Source organism: Aotus nancymaae, unplaced genomic scaffold, assembly GCF_030222135.1.
Source record: "Aotus nancymaae isolate 86718 unplaced genomic scaffold, 86718_ANA_hifiasm-v0.15.2.pri h1tg000059l, whole genome shotgun sequence".
NCBI lineage: Eukaryota > Metazoa > Chordata > Mammalia > Primates > Aotidae > Aotus > Aotus nancymaae.
The window spans coordinates 54,028,448-54,048,806 of NW_026988473.1; the positions used below are offsets into that span (position 1 = coordinate 54,028,448).

The window sequence follows — 20,359 nt, forward strand, 5'->3', positions numbered from 1 at the left end:
CAATATCTGCACGTTACCCAGGTTCCAAGAATCTTCCTTTGTTTACACTTCCCTGAAAGGAAAGAATGCCCTTCTCTGTGATTTGTCACTCTTGGAAATGGCCTAGAAGTTTCTGCAGAAGACATTATCCCCCTCTTTAAAGCTCTTTCTGGTCTCACGTACTGAGGATTCTTTATCTTGAAAAGTTTCTTTCATTTTGGATTAAGTCCCTTCTATATTCTAGGGTCACTCAGATGCCTTGATGCTGGTTCCCTGCCCACTTTGAAACACACTGACAACTCTTTCACGGATCTCTTTGGTCTTAACTCCATATACCACAGGGTTAAGAGCAGGTGGGAAAAGCAGATAAACATTTGCCAAAAGAATGTGAATATGGAGTGGAACGTGATGGCCAAAGCGGTGTGTAAAAAAGGAGAAGAGGGCTGGTGTATAAGAGATGAGGATGACACAGACATGGGAACCACAGGTCCCTAGGGCCTTGGACCGAGCTTCATGGGATGAGAGGCGACAAACAGCTTGTGCAATGAAGGAATAGGAAAGACCAATGCAGAACAAGTCCACCCCAATGACCAACAGTGCAGCTGTCAGCCCATACACACAGTTAGGCCTGGTGTCTCCACAGGCCAGCTTCACCACAGCCATGTGCTCACAGTATGTGTGTGGGATCACATGGCTTTGGCAGAAGTTTAAACGCCCAATGAGAAAAGGACATGGGAGCATGACCAGGGACCCTCTCACCACAGCTACCACCCCTATGCGGGCAATGATGGTGTCAGTGAGGATTGTGGCATAGCGGAGTGGGTGGCAGATGGCCACGTAACGATCAAAGGCCATGGCCAGCAGCACAGTGGACTCCATCATGCAGAAGGCATGAATGAAGAACATCTGTGCCAGGCAGGCAGAGGCAGATATATGTCCAGCTCCACACCAGAGGATGGCCAGTAGCTTGGGAACAGTGGAGACAGAAGCAGCCAAGTCTATGGTTGAGAGCATGCACAGAAAAAGGTACACAGGCTTGTGCAAGACTGGTTCAGTGGCAACAACAACTAGGATAGTTATGTTGCCCACAATTGTGGCTGTGCCTAGGCAGCACACAGGGAGTGAGAGCCACAGGTGAAATTGTTCCAGACCTGGGATGCCCAGGAGGAAGAAGACAGAAGGGTCGACGTCAGTGTGATTAGGAGATTCCATGTTGTGCCCAATAGTGTGGGACATTCTCTATGGTCAGAAACCTCCACATAGTATCACATTACCTGGAGGAACAAGATAGAAGAGAGATAGATTCAAGGAGACCAAAGTAACACCTACTAGCTATATCACGTTTAGAAAGCTTCATCTAAAATAGCTACACTAATCATATCTATTCCCCACAGATAAGATAATTATATGGGTAAATATTTCTAAAGATTTCCAAGGACCTTTGAATATACCTGATATATAATGCTTATTAAATACAATGAATGTGAGAAAGGGCTCAAATAAGCCTTTAGACAAACTAGAATTTTCTTCTAGCCAAGGCTATAGGAACATACCTGAATACATACACACACACACACACACACACACACACTCTCTCTCTCTCTTTTATGGAGTATAAGAAGAGATTAGGTGTGACTATCTGTTTAGTGACACAAACAACAAACACAGTTCACTGGGTAATCTTGGACATTTTTTTTTCTTGTCCTTTAATTTGGAATAGGTTCTAATTTGGGACCCTGTGCTTAGTAATTATTTTTGAACTTAATATTACTCTAGTTGTTTCCAGTCTTTTTACTAAGCTATTAATATATTTTCACATATATCTGCTCAATCTTCATCTGAAATTTCATAAGATACTTCAGCTATCCTAGCCCCAAAATGTGGAAGGTAACTCTTTTGGACTTCTTTCTATTTCTGAAACTGAAAATACCAAGATTTTTCAGCCCACTTCTTGGTCAATCCTTTATTCACATTCCATCTGCAGTACCTGGTGATTTCTAAGAAAGGGCATGGTCAAATGCTTCTCAATGTTACCATTCCACAATAGCAAGAAGTGATTTTTACGAGAGTACTTTGACTTTACCTGGCAGTGATGACTGATGTCTTTTTATGGAAAAAAAAAAAGTATGCTATTCTCTACCTTACCTGACCTTTCCAGTACCCCAGCCCCTAAGGAGAAGCAATCCACAGCAAGTGGTACTTAAGCTACGAGGAATTATGCAGAGTATGTGGGCTCATGGTGATGAGAATAAACAAAGGAGCAATCATTGGGACAAAAGTTGAGAAATCATTTTAGTTAAAAGTTTTCAAGATGGATATGAGAACTTCACTGCCTGGAAGTTTATATCCATGTGTTCAACCACAAATATTTAACATTTTAAAGCTGGAGATACTGTGATGATCAATACAAAGACGCCAGGAAATGTGGGGAGTTAGAATATAGTTATCAAAGGAGAATCAACTCTTCGCCATATCTTTCTCTCTGGGTGTGTACATGTTATGTGGGAGGAGAGTTAAACTCTCCTGTTTCTTAACAGACCAGGTACTCTGCATAGTTAGTCACTGAGAACATAAATTTGAAAGGCCTCTCCATTTTTTAACCACACAGATGTTCCTATTTTGGAATGTAAATGGATTTAAAAAACTAAACCACAGCAGAAAGCCCAAGTACGTTGGTGAACAAGATCAACTATTGTTTTTTCTTTTCAGAGACTTAGGAACTAACCGAAGAAGAGGAGCTTGGTGACAGTGTTAATCTGATCACAGCTCAGAGTCAATGAACGATACAAGTTCCAGGAAAGAGAGGCATAAACTCCTCAAAACGGGGGTGTGCATGATGGGTCTTGCATACACTGCTCTGTGAACTTATTCCTAGGAAGGCAGAGGCAGCAAAAATATAAGGTTCCAATCAATTTCAGCTACAGGCTTATCTTTCCCAAAGAGAAATACATTAAGGGGAAACTCAGGATGTGATCAAATGTATGACCATTACTAATACGGTTTGCACTTTCCAGACCTCCACCTAATATTCAGGTAAGAATGTATGCCAGATCACGTGATTGCCTTCATGTATTCTTTGAAGAGGCAGACTATTTCAGAGGTATAAAATCTTGGGGACTTTAAAGCAGCAAAGCGAAGTGGTTAAAATAAATGTAGGCATTGGAACCCACAAAACTGAGAACAAATCTTTGTGTTTACCTCATATTGTCAGTGTTGCTTTGAATGAGTCAATTTTCCTCTAGAACCTTACAGTTTTCTAATAAGCAAAAAGGAAATAACACTTTACAAGTTGGTGAGAATTTAAATAAAGGTACCTACTACAATGTGTGGTCAACAGAAGGTGCTTAACAAGTGTCATTTATTATCATCACTTTCATTTTAATAGGAAAAAATCTCACATCCAATGCCAAATCCTCACTACAGTTTTCTTAACCAGCTAGAATCTTGCCTTAACGTACATATTTATATCAGTAACTAGTTTACATTCAATCTCATTTGTTCCATTATAGGGAAACCTTGTTGATAAACTATAAACACATGTTCTTCATAATTTTTTTCTGTATGCCTTCTAGGGCTACATAACAGTCATTTGGAAAACAGCTTTTCTGATTGCTTTCAGCCAAATTGAACGCACTCAGCTATGGTTTATATGACATAAATTTGATTTACCAGTGAATGTGATCTCTGCTCAACTGATGGCTCGACACAGATAATGGACGGGAACTCAGAATACAGAAGCAGAGGGGCCCCGCTCACTGTATCACCCCAACTCTTTAGTTTATGCCAGTTCTCTTACAGTTTTCCGTCTTCTTACAAATTCACTTACTCATAGCCAGGAGGCTTAATTTGATCATTTTTTTGAGGTTCCTTTTGCAGTTTAGGTCTCTGACTCTATGCTTTATGACATTTTTCCCTTGAAGAAATTGAACTGAGCACAGATGACCACATATTACTTGATTAGATTCACTCCTCATTTAATTGATGAAAGTGAACATTACTGGCAGTTCCTCTTGGCTCCTCTAGTCTTTTCTTCTTTAGGAACCTCCAACCTTTGCACATACCAATCCTTCACACAGCCATGTGCTCTTATCCATTCCCTCACTCCAACATTATTCCATCCAATTTGCAGATCTGTGGCCTCACATCTCTCCTTATATGAAATATACCGTGATATTGATAAACTTCTGTGACCATTCTCATTCATACCTCAGTTTGAACTTGTCCTCTGACCTAATCACAAACCTGATATTTATTGTGACATTAAAGACAGTATCTTCAGTAAGATAAAAACTCTAACATCACAACTGGGGTTGGAAAAGGTTTTCCATGCTCTGAAACTCTACTGGAAAGCAAAGGCTGTAAACCTGCCTGCAGAAGAGCATAGCTACACTTAGGCTGCCTCTGCCTGATGTCAGAATACTAGAGGGGGGAAAGCTCAAGGAAATCTAAGCTTCCGCTGATTTTCTCTGCCTAGTTTCATGGTGTTCATTTTTATAGTGTCTGTCCATCTCACTAGGCACACAAATTCCCCCTTCCCTGCTCCATGAGAAATTATTGCTTGTTAGTAATTTCAGGAATATTATAGTAAATGCCATAAACTTTCTTCACAATGCCTCACACATCTTCCATCTGGTTAACATATCACTTGCTTCTTCCTTTCCAGGCAGTTCCCCACTGTGTTCCCCTTTCCAACTACTCAGCCTAATGCCAAACTATAATTCCTGTTTCCGGATGCCTGCTAACTAAAATTCCAAATCAGACTCTACAGAGGTGTTACTCAGGAAAATTTCCGTTCCTGGTCTTTAAATCTTATTCTCCATACGTTCAAGCAAACTTTCCATAACCAGTTTGCACAGAAAAACTTCTCTTAAGGTCTAAGAAATGCCTTTTTCAGTCTTTTCCTAGCCAAACTCACATGATTCCGGGAAAGCAGAAAAGAGAAGGCACCACAGTGTAGAAGCATCCTCAGAAGACTGCAAGAACATTACAAGTCTCTGCTCACCCTCAACTATCTGAAATACATTTCACAGCCCCCTGGGAGTGTGGTGGCTTGCACTGAGTTTAAGGCTAAAGCCACCTAGGGGGCTTCTATGTTCCCTAGGAAACTGGGCATTCACGCTCCACTCCTCTGAATGCAGTCCAGATCAGAACGTGAAGATGAAGCTAGAGGCTTCTGTTAAAGGTTCAGGGAAGATGTATTTGTAGTCTGTTCCCTAGGAACTCTTTTCCTGTGGTTTTGGCTTGGCTTCAACTCCCCACATACCAGCACTGGCATTATTTCCATAAGGGCACCTAACATTTTAGAGTCATTGAGGAGAGAAATACTATGGTTGCTTGAAGGCAACTCCACCCACCAAAGGATTCCAGGACATGATTTCTTTTTCTTTCATTCTTTTCTAGGATTATCTCTGGGCCATTCTGCTATGTTTACTTTTTCTTAAGACTCTAATATTATAGAGAATTTACTGCACATGTTCCCAGACTTGCTGACTAGCTTTGTGAAATGCTCTGCTGATTTTTTCATATTACCTGTGAATGATGCAGCAAGATGGTAATGAAACTCAACAGGATATTGTACCCATATGTGATATCTAGGAGATGTAACTTCTTAAAGGCAATTTTTTTACCATGTAAAGTAATTATCTTATGAGCTGAGCACACCAGAGAACACATGCATGAAGCATTACCAGCCCTACATCTCCTGGTGGCCTTTGCTGAAAACCTGTCCATTGTACTGATTTCAGTAGACTGTATTGTTAGAGAGTTCCTTTGCATTAAACGTACAACCTAATTTTTCTATGGACTAACTTACTCTTGGTACCAGTACTCTAATATTCAAATAATTTATCTGGTACAGTCTTACCACTACTGTAATTTACTCCATCATGCATCCCAGACCTTTTTCACGTTACAAATAAGTATCTTAAACCTCTCAGAAAAGTAGCTCCTGCCGTTATCTGGATCCCACATTATGCAGGGAGAGTTTGGAGAATTGTCAATGTAGAACCGTAGTCTTTTCTTTCAGCGTTGGACTCTTAATCATTTTTACTTAAGTTGGTCTCCTTATCATCTTTCCAAAAGCTCCCATGATTATTTTCTCCTCCAGCCACACCATATCTAAAGGGATCTGTCCTTACCATGAACAGTGCCCACAGCTAGACTGGATCTGAATTCTGGTGATCATACTTTGATCTTAGCTCCTGAGAGACTCTTGAAGCCAGTAGTTTGACAATGTTCTTGTACTTTAAAATTATTTACTGCTCCTGTTAAACACAGATTACTAGTCCACATCACCAGAGTTTCTAATTCTGTGAGTTTGGAGCAAGACCTCAAAATTTCCTTTACTAACAGTTAGTTTCCAATTAAAGGGAATGCTGTTGATCAAAGGATCGTACTTTAAAGAAATGAGGAGGAAAATAAAATCAGAGACAGAATTAAAATAGTATAAGTAATAGTTATCATTAGGATTAGGTCACTAAGAAAAATCATAGTAAGCAAAACTAAGTAACCCCTCCCAGCTTAGCCCAACTAACTGCAGCTGCAAACTTATCTCACAGCCCACGTTCCAGGTTAGTAACAAGACCTGTATTTAGAGAAAATAGAAGTAAAGCAGACCTAGTACAACCCCCTCTCTACTTAGATAAGAGCACCAGAGCATATCTTTAGCTCTGCGGCCTGCACATACTTCTGCAATTACTGTTTTTCTGGTCTCCTTGGATGTCTTCCTCAACATTATAACCTCCTACCTTAGCTGCAAGGTTATAAAGTCCAATAACCACTAAGCCCAAGATTGCAAAACTTGATTAATTGTCTTTGTCCGAAACTTGTTTCCTGCCTTATTTTCCTGCCTCAAGTTGTATAAAAGCAACATGTTCTCTTTGTTCAGGCCTGGCAGCCATTACGGGCAGTGAGGCCACCTTCAGCTGGAGCGCCAATAAAGAGATTCTCTTGTGTCTCTCAGTCTCTCTGTTCTCAGCTCGAATTTCCACAACAGAACGACTATACTAAAAAAACAAATTTTTAAAAAAGTTTTTTGATTGGGTTTTTCTCTCCAAACTGCTATATGATCTGCACTCTTCGAGAATTCTACTAAACAATGTGGATTAATAAGTCCTCTTAAAATCTAGAACAGAACAGGCTTGCAGCAACTTCCCTTTCATAGAATCTTGCCCTGAAAATTTTTATCTTTCTAGAGTTAAAGATGCATCCTAGAAGCTTTCAACCCACCCCAATCTAATTAATTTAAAAAGAAATGAAAATAAAAAGGAAGAAAAAAATCTTTGGGAATTTCTTTGTTCATCACACAAAACAAGTCTACCTCTCAACAACTTCTGGGAAAATTTGTGGTTAATGCATTCTATGGAGAATAAAATAGCCCTGTAGGGTGTCAACTTGCATAACTGTATTTCCTGGAATTCACTTTCTACTATCTTTTCAGATAAGCGGGCTATTAGAAATAATCTCTTATGAGACTTAAGTTGGAAGAGAAATAACAGCCATTGTATTGCACACACACCACTCTCAGTGATTTAAACACGAATACAGGTGTTGCTGCAAAGTTATTGCAGAGATGCACTAGAGTACCCTAATTAGTTGGCTTTAATTAGGTGAATTATCTGGGGTGGGCCTGACTTAATGAGTTAGAAAGCCTTAAAAGGGGCCTTCCACTTTCCTTGGAAAAAAATAAAAAGACTCATGCCTCTAGAAACCAGCTTCATCCCATGCCTGAGTAGATTCCAGCATGCTTGCAATCTTTACTTTCTGACTGCCCACTCGTGAACTTTGGACTTGCCTAGACAGTCTATACAATTATGTAAGCCGACCCTTTGAATGTGTATGTTCACGTATATGTCTCCCCTAATGGTTTTGTGTTTGACTAATAAAGAAACCAATGTGTGTTCTCAATTTATTTTACTATGTCGTTATTGTATTCTGCAAGGAATTTGGGGTGTTTGCAATAAGCACTAGAAAGACCCAAATCAGACACTGCAAAAATGAAAGTATAATGTGAGGTTACTACAAAAGCCAAATGAAAATAGGTATGTAATCTTACACTAACTATATTACTTTTTAAGAAAATATGAGACACAAGTAGATGAGATATTGGTGAACTAAAAAATTAGAAATGTATAATAAGTTGTAAAGAGTCAGAAGCATTTTCAAATGCTTCTAAAGTAAGAATAAAAAGGAGTACCCAATCCACCTGCTCCTTCCATATTGAGTATTGTACTAAAGGCCACAGCCATGCAATAAGAAGAAAAGATAATTAAAAAAACAGGAAGCATGAATGGTATTACAATTTGCATAGAAAGTATAAGAGAATCTACCAGAGAATTTGTTAGTCAATATAGATTTCAACAAGATTGATAGATACAAGATCAAAATAAAGAGATAAGCAAAAATTATGAAAAGGTATGGAATATTTCATTAATATAAAATGGATAATTAAAGAGAATACCACATCATAAACCTGGATAAAAGACTCAATACCGTGAAGATATCTAATCTTTTCAAATGAATCTATACATTAGATAGAACTCTAATTAAAAGAGTAAGAGGAAATCTTCAGAACTCAACAAATAATAAAATTAATACAAAAAAATAAAACTCTAAAAATAACCAAGTCTGTAAGCACAAGATGGGGAGACTTGCCTTATTATACTTACAAATTATTTTAAAATGTAGAAGTTTGTGTCAAACTTTTACTAGAATAACACTGGGATAAAAAGAATGAAAAGCCCAGAAACAGATTCCTAATTTTTTAACATATATGACATTACTAATTAGAAAGGATAGAATGTACTAATCAGTATTTGAAGTTAGATATTCTTATACTTAAATATGTAATGAAATATGACCACGTAATGAGCCATAAAAACATAAATTCCAGATGAATTGAAAATAAATTCTAAATTTTATATTTATGTTATATAAAAATCTTTATTTTGCAGGAATAGAGTATTGAACACAAGAAAAATTAAGACAAAATGTAGAAATCACAAATGAAGCAATTGATATACTTCTTTCTATAATTTATGTTAGTATAAAATGAAACAATAGCATTTGAGGTAAATAGGTTAGAAGACAATTGGTGAAATATATATGTGACAGGGTATTTATAATACAAACATGAAATAAAAATAACCTCAAATCAATTTCTAAGAAGAGTAACAGTACATGAGGAAATTAGGCAAAAATACATGAAAAGAAAGTTCATTCAATTAGCTAATAAGGCTAGCAGAAAAATACAAGTGCACACAACAGTGAGATGCCATTTCACATGTATCAAATTACCAAAAATAAGCTGTATGAATTGCTATCAAGAATGTGGGAACTGGGGAATTTCATATAGTGTATGGGTGCATAAAATGACAGTAATGTTTTGAAAAGAAACATAAAAATATGTAGTAAAGATGAGAGTATATATAACCTCAAGTAAAGAAACTTTATTTGTATACACTGTGTTGTAAGATATTTCATCATTGTAATATCATAAAGTTGACAAAGATTTTTTGCTTTAACAAACTTTACAGCAAATGGAAAGAAGTCTCATAACATCATTATTATATAATTACATGAAAACTGAAAAGAACAAAATTACTTCTTTTCCTCTGAGAACTGCCTTCGGGGTCATGTTGCCCTTTGAGTAAGAGGTCCAATGGGATACTCTAATGAACCACTTCTTTCATTGTTCCTCTATCCTTGATCTCTGGAGAGTCATGGCTGTGCCCAGATTACTTGCAAAATAAAATCACAGACTTCAAAAATCTCCCTTATGTAGTATAAGATAGGCTTGGCCCACTGTAACAAGAAAGCTTGAATGCTGGATCTCAGGAAAGAAACACAGAAGGGGAGCCAGGGTAGACAAGGAGCTCCTTCTTAGGGGCTTTTTCTTCCTAGCTCAGCAAAGATAGTGTTCCATGTAACATGAGACGGGCAGATTTAAGTTGTGACTTCCAAATGGCAATGCTCCGGTAATCGGAAGAAAAGAATATGGTCGAAAGAATATAGTGTTCTAGGTAAGTTCTGATTTAAATAATTAAATAAATTAATCCTGCCTCCCCTTTTTAAAATCAGATTGTTTTCTCTAAGCTCCTTCTATCTGGAGCTTTAACTAATTCTATCTACCTGGCGTTTATTTCCCACAGCAACCCTCTATCCCAGACACCTGAAAGTACTGCCTCACTTCTGAAAGTTGAGCAAGTTTACCGAAGATTTAAGGGGTGAATGAGTGTAAGATTCAAGAATCTAGGACTTTAAAATAATGTAAACACATTATCAAGCATGACAAGGTGGAGCTGGTTTACAAATTCTGGCTCACAGTGCGTATTTAATAAATACTAGTTAATAAGAAGAATCATTTAAAGAAAAGAAATTTAATGCTTAAGTGTTAGGCAGTGGAGCACAGATGTGGGCAAAGCCATGATATTGGCAAGAGGAGGAAGGTGAGGATAAGATTGAGCTGAATATGAGTTTGTCAGGAAAAGAGGAATGTGATGTGAAAACAATTCTAGGCAAAAGAAGCTGTCAATCACAAGTTCACCTCTGACCTTGTTTCCAGGACTCCATGTATTTGACAGCAGGATCACACTGAATTCCTCACCATTCCTTAAATATACCTACATTTTCTGATACTATCTTTTCCCCACTTACTGTTTTCTCTATTCAGAACTCTTTCTCCCCACCTCTCTATCTGACTAACTCTTGTCGTTTTTTCGGGCTATGATAAATCATACTTTCTTAAAATTTTCTTTGTCTCCTCTTCAAGGAAGAGTCCCTTCCAACTCCATAAATTATTTTACATCTCAGTTATAACATTTATTGAGTTGAGTTGTGACTGTCTGTTCATATTAAGTTAACCTACTGGACAAAGAATAATGAAGGAAGATGAGAAGCAAAGGGCCAGAAAGAACAAAGAAGAGGAGAAGAGCTGAGTTTTGAGCACTCTTGAATCTACAGTTTCTGACTCAGCTCTTGGGCTGGTCATTTAAAACATGGTTACGTGGGGAAAGGCCCCCACAAGCTCTGAAAAGAGTTTGTTTCTAGGGTCCAGTTCTGTACATTCAGATTCAGTCCTTGGCACCTACATATTAGTAAGTTTTAAACTCTTCAGGTGTTTCAAAAATGCTGTCAGGACTTTGAATTACTTTTTTATTCCATAAAGTATAAAGGCATTTGTTTTTTAAAAAGATTGTTTTAAAAAATGAAATGGTGTTTAATGTGACTAAAATGGAAGTTTAAGATGAAATAGTATCTTCATAGACCCACAGAAAAATAGAATAAGTCGTGGGAAGATTTGTGGGAAGACAGAATAGCAAGGACAGGTACCTTGAGGCAGGGACAAACTTATGCATAAAGAGGAGAAAAATGACCAAGAATAAAGTGAGCAAGTGGGAGAGTACAGAAGATGAAGGTGAAGAGGTGAGCTGAGTCCGGGACATTCCTCGTACCTCATGAGGATCGTGAGTATTTATGATCAGAGTGTGTCACAGTGCCTTGCACATCATGGCACAGATTTTTTATTTTGTTTTTTACATAACTGGAAGCCATTATGATGATATGATGATAAGCTGTTATGATATCATGCTACTTATGTTTTTTAAGATTTTGAAGATAACGTGGCTGCTTTATGAACAATAAGCAGTGCGTGGGCAAGAGAGAAGCAGAACAATCAGTAAAGTGTTCTATCAGTTGTACAAGTAAAAACTAAGGACGTCCTGGCTAGAATGACTTTGGTGAAAATGAGAGTAGTGGCAAGTCTCACTAGAAGTGGAATGCTGATGAGGCAGAAGAGAAGAGTATAATAGCAAGAATAAGTGCTTGTATGAGGAAAATTTAGAAGCAGATGAGGAAGCTTTGAATAAGAATGTGGTGGCAGGTCATCCATTGTAACAGGAAGCCACAGTATCAATACAGTGGGCAGTATTTTTGGTGTTGAGGAAATGAGGACATATTTTGGTTTCTTCTACTTTATTATGCAATATACATAAATAGCATTTTATTTTAGATGAGAGGTGTAAGTGTTGTGAGGTTAAGAAGAAAGACAGTAAAATGTCTCACAGAAATGTTAGTAGAAAGGTATTATGATTGCCTGGGTGTGTTGACAATTCCCCTGAGGATTATGGTTAGACTAGAATTGGTGATCACGAATGCGTTTGTTGAAGTCACATTCAGCTGTTCAGACATAGATGCAAAGCAGGTAGAGCTGGGATTGCATCTTTACTGTATTAGTACAACTAAGGGAGAGGAGAAACAGGAGTGGAGTGTAAATGTATGCCAGTGATTATAGTGATGGAACGTAGTTTCTAACTAACTGGTGATGAGGTAAGATGGTAATAGGAAAAGGAGGAAGCATTGATGGATTAGAAAGCCTTATGATGTCAAGGAATTGCTGAAGTAGAAGGTTACCGACAAAAATGAACTAGAAAAACGTGAGCTAAATGTAAAAGCTAAATTTGAGATCCTTAAAAACAGTATTTTAAAGGTCATGCCATTTTCTAGTGTATTATTTATGATATTCTGAGTGGCTGATGTGGGGTGAAGAAAAAGACTATTAAAAGTAAGGAAGTCAAGAAACAAAAGGCCAAGCTTCTTTTTCATTGCTGATATAAATCAATTATAGGCAACTGTTATGACAGAAGTAGTAATAGAGGAAAAGGCATCAAAAAACCTTCCTTGATATGAAAGAAAGGTACCAAAAACACAACTTGATGAGAAAAGGTGACTAAGAGCATAAGAAGTAACTCAAAAGGGAATGGGGAATAGGTAGTGTATTATGACAGTCTGTGTTTCATAGGGGCCTGGGATTTTAAAGTGGGAAGAGAAGCAGAGATCTGGAAGGTACAGTGGGAAGCAAGAAAATCTAAAACATACCTGCAAGCTTAAAATCTGCAGTGTGTGAGCAGTGAGATTTATAAAGGTATCTTCCATTTGACAAGGCTGTTCAGAACGCAATATGCTCAGAGCATAGCCTGCTTTCTGTTAGAGGAAGAAGGTAAAGTGAATTTTCATGGAGAAAGTTTTTGACCATACTCTGTGATTTCTAAAAAGCAGAACATATTTTGGAACTGGTAAGTAGCTATGGAATTAAAAATAATTAGGAGATTTCATGAATATTTAATGATAAAAGTAATGGTGCTTGACCTTGACCAGGAAGGCTGTTTTCTTAAAATGTCAGTAGTAAATAAGGATGTGAGGTATAATTAGATTAGTTCTGAAAGCATCTGAGATAAGATGTTCTGAGGTAACTCGAATTGTTTTGTTCAGAACCAAATTATATTCTTTTGTGGGACTGTTTTAGAGATAGATTGTGTTGACAAAGGGTATAGGAGATGTTATGTGTTGGTAGGGGAAGAAACATAGGTTGGGGGATGAGAGCTGGTTTGCCAAAAGCGTTAAGAACTGCAGGTCTCTTATAACTCCTGTCATGGACTGCCTTTGGTTCAAGAGAACTATCCGTTTTATTAAGGGCATGCCTCCCCTAAATGCTATAGAGGCAGATGTCAAGGCTATGGGATAAGGGTGGTCTTACAAGGAGATAATATATTCTACACTTCTTGCAACAATTCAACGTCTATTTTCTTTTCAATAATTGAAGTACTATATTTATACTTATTATTCTGTGACAAATGAAAAATGTTGTTACCTGATAAATTAAATGTGAGATGATAACTGTTGGCCTTCTGGAAAGTAATGGCTTTTGAAATAAATGGTACATGAAAATTAATTATCGACATTTGAGAGCCCAATTAAGATTGGAAAATTATAAATGAATGATGGATTCTATCAGAATTGTGCAATATTTTATAGGTGTTACAATAATCTGTGCATTGAAATGAGGGAAAAGGTCATGCAGGACAAGAGGACAGAGACCTTGCAGCCATCAAAATAAAGAGATAGTTTTAGTTGGAGGGAGAGTTAGAAGTTTGGAAAAAGATTAGTGTGTGCAGGGATGGTGATGGACATTGTAACTGTGAAATCAGTTCATCTGCATAAATATTTATTTTACCAAGAAGTGAGGCAAGAGTGAGGATTGAATAAGGGACTATGATCTATAATTCTTCTGTCTCAGTAATGGTACAGCCAATCTCTCTATTTATATTATTATGCACATTCTGTCTTTATGTCTTGTTAGCTTCAGAATCAATTAAGAAATTAGTCAATACCTCATCAATTAGTATCTTGTCTGAAGGCTTAAACTAAACCTAGTCCAGTTGCTCTGTGAATGAAAATGAGTTTTAAGTATGTGGAAGAATCTGGCACTGAAATTCTGTATAATCATTTGTGGCAACTTTAACAAATACATTAATTTTATAGATATTGAATTTTATAATCATTTTATTTTTATATTTTTTATTTTTGTGAGTACATGATAAATATATATATATTTATGGGTTACATGAGATATTTTGATGCAGGTATACAATGTATAATAATCACATCATGTCAAATAGGTTATCCATCACCCCAAGTATTTATCCTTGGAGTTTCAAAACAATCAAATTACACTGTTTTAGTTATTTTAAAACATACAATTAAATTGTTTTTTTTACTATAGTCACCATGTTGTGCAAGTAAGTTGTAGGTCTTACATATTCTTCCTATTTTTGTACCCATTAACCGTACCCTTCCTTCCCAACTATGCTTCCCACCCTCAAGTAACCAGACTTTTTCTATCTCCATAAGCTCAATTGTTTTAATTTTTAGCTTCCACAGGTAAGTGGGAACATGCAATGTTAGTATTTCTCTGTCTGGCTTATTTCACTTAACATGATGACCTCCAGCTCCATATATATTGTTGCGAATGACTGGATCTCATTCTTTTTTATGGCTCAATGATACTCCACTGTATATGCACCACATTTTCTTTATCTGTTCAACTGCTGATAGACATTTGAGTTGCTTCCAAATCTTAGCTGTTGTGAATAGTGCTACAATAAACATGGGAATGCAGATATCTCTTCAATATACTGATTTTCTTTCTTTTGGATATCTACAAGGAGTGGGATTGCTGGATCGTATGGTAGCTCTATTTGAGTATTGTGAGAAACCTCCAAATTGTTCTCCATAGAAGTTGTACTAATTTAAATTTCCAACCACAGTGTATGAGGGTTCTCTTTTCTCCTCATCCTTACCCTCATTTCTTATTGTCTGTCTTCCGAATAAAAGGGTGAAATGGTATCTCATCGTGGTTTGATTTTCATTTCTCTGATGATCAGTGATGTTGAGCACCTTTTCATATACTTGCTTGTCATTTGTATGTCTTTTCTGAGAAATGTTTATTCAGATATTTTCCCCATTTTAATTAGATTATTCGATTTTTTCCTATAGAGTTGCTTGAGCTCTTTATATGTTCTGGTTATTAATCCTTTGCCAGTTGGGTGATTTGGAAATATTTTTTCCATTCTGTGGGTTGTCTCTTCACTTTGTTGATTGTTTCCTTTCCTTTGCAGAAGCTTTTTAACTTGATGCAATCCTATTTGGCCATTTTTGTTTTGGTTACCTGCGCCTGTGAGGTTATTGTTCAAGAAATCTTTGCCCAAAGAGACTCCTGGAGAGTTTCCTTAATGTTTTCCTTAGTAATTTCATAGTTTGAAGTCTTAGATTTAAGTCTTTAATCCATTTTTCTTTGTTTTTTTTTATTATGGTGAGAGACAGGGGTCTGGTTTTATTCTTCTGCATATGGATATCCAGTTTTCCCAACATCACTTATTGAAAAGACTGTCCTTTGTCCAGTGTATGTTCGTGGCACTTTTGTAGAAAATGGGTTCACTAAAGATGTATAGATCTATTTCTGGGCTCCCTACTCTGTTCCACTGCTCTTTAGGTCTGTCTCTATACCATTATCATGCCATTTTGGTTACTATAACTCTGTAGTATAATTTGAAGTCAGATAATAGGATTCCTCCAGTATTGTTCTTTTTGCTTATGACAGCTTTGGCTATTCCAGGTCTTTTTGTAGTCCTGCATAAATTTTAGAATGGTTTTTCTATTCTTGTGAAAAATGTCAGTATTTTGATAGGGATTGCATTAAATCTGTGGATTGTTTTGGGTAATATGGACATTTTAACACTATTGATTCTTCCAATTGATGAACATGAAATATCTTTTCATTTTTTGTGTGTCCACTTCCATTTCTTGCATCAGTGTTTCATAGTTTTGATTGCAAAGATCTTTCACTTCTTTAGTAAGTTAATTCCTAGGTATTTTAATGTATTCGTAGCTATTGTAAATGGGATTATGTTCTCGATTTCTGTTTCAGATTATTCACTGTTGGCATTTAAAAATACTACTGATTTGTGTGTGTTTATTTTGTGCCCTGCAACTTTGCTGAATTTATCATTTTTAATAGTTGTTTTTTTTTTTTGGTGGAGTCTAGGTTTTTCCAAAGATCATATCATCTGCAAACAAAGACGATTTGAATTCTTCTTTTCCAATTTGGATGCTATTTCTTTCTTTCTCCTGTCTGATTGCTTTGGCTAGGACTTTTAATAATGTGTTAAAGAACAGTGGTAAAAGTGGGCATCCTTGTAGTGTTCAAGATATTGAGGAAACATTTCAGTTTTTCCCCATTCTGTTTGATACTAGCTGTAAGTCTGTCTATATGGCTTTTATTATGTTGAAGTGTGCTCCTGTTTCATCCTTTAAGGGTTTTTGTTATTAAAGGATGTTGAATCTTATTGAACGCTTTTTCAGCATAGATTGAAATTATTACATTGTTTCTGTCCTTCTTTCTGTTGTTATGATGTATCACATTGATTGATTTGCATTTGTTGAAGTATACTTGCATGCCTGAGATAAATCCCACTTGGTCATAATGAATGATCTTTTTAAAGTGCTGTTAAGTTCAGTTTGCTAGTATTTTGTTGAGGGTTTTTTCAACAATATTCATTTGTGATATTGGCCAGTAGTGTCTTCTTTATTCTTTGATGTGTGCTTGTTTGGCTTTGGTTTTGGTATCAGGGTAATACTGGCCTTGTAGAGTGAGTTTGGAAGTATTCCAAATTATATTTTTTGGAATAGTTTGAGCAGAATTGGTATTGGTTCTTCTTTAAATGTTTTGTGGAATTCAACAGTGAAGCCACTAGGTCCCAGGCTTTTCTTTGCTTGAAGCCTTTTTATTATGGCTTCAGTCTTGTTACTTGTTTTTGGTCTATGCAGGTTTTGCATTTCTTCATGGCTCAGTCTTTGCAGGTTGTATGTATCTAGGAATTTGTCCATTTCTTCTAGGCTTTCCAATTTGTTGACATATAGCTACTTATAGTAGACACTAATGATCCTTTGAATTTCTGCAGTGTCAGTTGTAGTGTCTCTTTTTTATCTCTAACTTTATTATTTGAGCCTTCTCTCTTTTTTTCTCAGGCTAAAGGTTTGGCAACTTGTTTAACTTTTTAAAAAACAACTTTTTGTTTCAGTGATCATTTGTATTGTTTTTCTAATTTCAATTTCACTTATTTCTGCTCTGATCTTTATAATTTCTTCTAATTTGGGGTTTGATTTGCTCTTGTTTTTCCAGTTTTTCAAGATGAATCATTAGGTTGTTTCTTTTAAGTTTTACCTCTTTTTTGATGTAGGCACTTGTAACTATAAAATTCCCTCTTAGTCCTGCTTTTGCTGTATCCCATAGTTGTTGGTATGTCGGGTTTCCATTATGATTTGTTTCAAGGAGTTTTTCAACTTTCTTCTTAATTTTTTCATTGACACACAGGTCATTCAGGAGCATATTGGTTAATTTACATGTGTTTGTATAATTTCCAAAATTCCTCTTGCTATTGATTCCTAGTTTTATTCCATGTAGTCAGAGAAGATGCTTGATATTACATCATTTCTTAAATGTTTTAAGGACTGCTTTGTGACCTAACACAGGGTCTATCCTTGAGAATAATTAACACACTGAGGAAAAGAAAATGTATTCTGCAGCTGTTGAATAAAATATTCTGTGAAAATCTATGAGATCAATTTGGTCTACAGTGCAGGTTAAGTTCAGTGTTTCCTTGTTGATTTTCTGTCTGGAAGATCTGTCCAATGCTGAATTTGAAGTGTTGAAGTCTCTGCTATTATTGTATTGGAGTCTATCTCTTTCTTTAGGTCTAATGATATTTGCTTTATAGACCTGGGTGCTTCAGTATTGGGTGAATATATATTTAAAATTAATTCTTGCTGAATTGACCCTTTATCATTAAATAATGACTTCTTTGTTTCTTCCTATAGTTTTTGTCTTGAGATCTATTTTGTTTGACATAAGTATAGCTACCCCTGCTCTATCTTGGAATATGGAAGATTCCATATTCCACTGGCATGGAATAACTTTTTCTATCCTTTTATTGTCAGTCTATGTGTATCTTTATAGGTGAAGTGTGGTTTTTTGTAGGTAACTGGTCATTGGGTCTTGTTCTTTTTTTAAAAAAAAAATCTATTCAGCCTATCAATGTATTTTGTTTGGAGAGTTTAGTTCACTTACATTCATTGGTATTATGGACAAGTAAGAACTTACCCCTGCAATTTTATTTGTTTTCAGGTTGTTTTGTGGTCTTCTTTTTCTTTTCTTCCTTTTAGTGAATGTGATTTTTTTTTCTAGTGGTATCATTTAATTTCTGGCTTTTTAATTTTTGTGTATCTGTTGTATACTTTCTGATTTGAGATTACCATGAAGCTTGCAAATACTATCTTATACTTCATTATTTTAAGTTTATAACAACAACACTGTTTGCATAAACATAATAACTAGCAAAAAGAAAACTAATAAAAATTATACACCTTAACTCCATCCTATCACTTTTTAACTTTTTATTTCTATTTTTGTCTTATTTTACTGTCTGTTTTAAAAGGTTGTTGCAGTTATTATTTTTGAATGGTTCAATATGTATCCTTTCTACTTAAAAGTATTTTACATACTACAATTACAGTGTTATAATACTTTGTGTTTTTCTGTGTATTTACTATTACCAGTGAGTGATTTCTTCTTGCTCAATAACATCCTTTTCTTTCTGATTGAAGTTCTCCCTTTAGCATAACTTACAGGATAGATCTGATTATTAAATCACTCAGATTTAAGTTCCAAGGATTTGGCTATGTGGAGCCGTTTAATAGCAAAAGTTATTTTAATAGAATTATAAATAACCTGAAACAATTATTGTGAAATCATTAAGTCCCAGGGCAGTAACTCAAACTCAAGTAACTCAAGTATTGTCTCTGTCTTTTATAAGGGGAAATTTTATCCTGTGACAGTGCTAATGAGTTTTGTGATTCACAAAGCCATGAAAACGTCATGCATGTTATCTACACTGAGCTTCTAACATAACTATAGAGCTCCTAGCTCTATCACTAGACAAATGTCTCTGTTTTCTTCCTGTATTGTACACAATCTACAGATTCTGTTCTGCAAAACTCATGTGGTTATAACTTGTTTGTATCAGAACTAATTGTTCTTATGTCCGCTCAGGCATGAGTACAAAGTTCTATCTAAGTATATCCTACCTTACTATTTTCCATAGTTCATGTTAATATGATTTTCAAAATGCTAAGGACAGTGTTATTTTATTTATTCAGTTGAAGGTTTTTATCTCTGTTATTGGTTCTTTCTCCTCACACCATATACTCTGTTATAAAGATTAGCTGCCAATTAGAAGTCCAGATTTAATACAGATTTCTCTCATTATGCAGATATATGCACACCTGCTTCCTCTAAGAACTGTTAATCAGCTTCACAATTGCAACAGCTCAGAGGATTTCTAAATATAATTTTATATCGTAATGTTAAGCTTCCTAACATATGGAACCATGACTAGAGGTCATAAGTTTAAATTGAATGTCTACAACCTAAAAAGCAGATAGTTTGGACAATGTATAGGAAGTGAAAGATGGTTGGTACCATAGAGATGGGAATTAGTGGAAAAAGTTCTTGATTTAATTAGTACTTAAAGTGTCCATAGATCCTGGAAGGAAAGAGAAATTCTGCATAATTCATGATAAAAACTAAAGAATAAATGAGGACTCTTAAGTAGCCCAGTGTACAAATTTAAAGTAAACACCTCATGATTAAAGGTAATACAATTTATACATGAAGGTCAGTTGTAATAAAGAAAGAGAGATTCCCCAATAAACTTCTGTGGAAAAAAGAAGGAGAGAGAGAGAAAAAGAGAGGGATGCACGAGTTAAATTCAAAACCTCAAAGGACTGTCCGGCAGTTGCAAATATGCATTTTTAACAACTCAGGAGATGGTGGGAAATAGCCACCTGATAGTGTCTTTATTTGGACATTGTATCTTTCATATTTTGTCCCCTCAAATCCAGAAAGCCCCACGGGGAGAGAAGGAATCACTACCTAAACGTGGATCTCTAAGAGGGGCAAAACATGAACTCAAAGGAACTCAGTTCTTCC

At 36.1% G+C, this 20,359-nt stretch overlaps 1 protein-coding gene across 1 annotated transcript; it reads right to left on the reverse strand.

Moving 5' to 3' along the window:
• Positions 1–225: 225 nt before the first annotated feature.
• Positions 226–1,215, reverse strand: LOC105720126 (olfactory receptor 52P1). Its single transcript, XM_012456427.2, has one exon. The coding sequence runs from the start codon at positions 1,213–1,215 to the stop codon at positions 226–228; it is 990 nt and encodes a 329-aa protein (XP_012311850.2).
• Between the last annotated feature and the right edge of the window lie 19,144 nt (positions 1,216–20,359).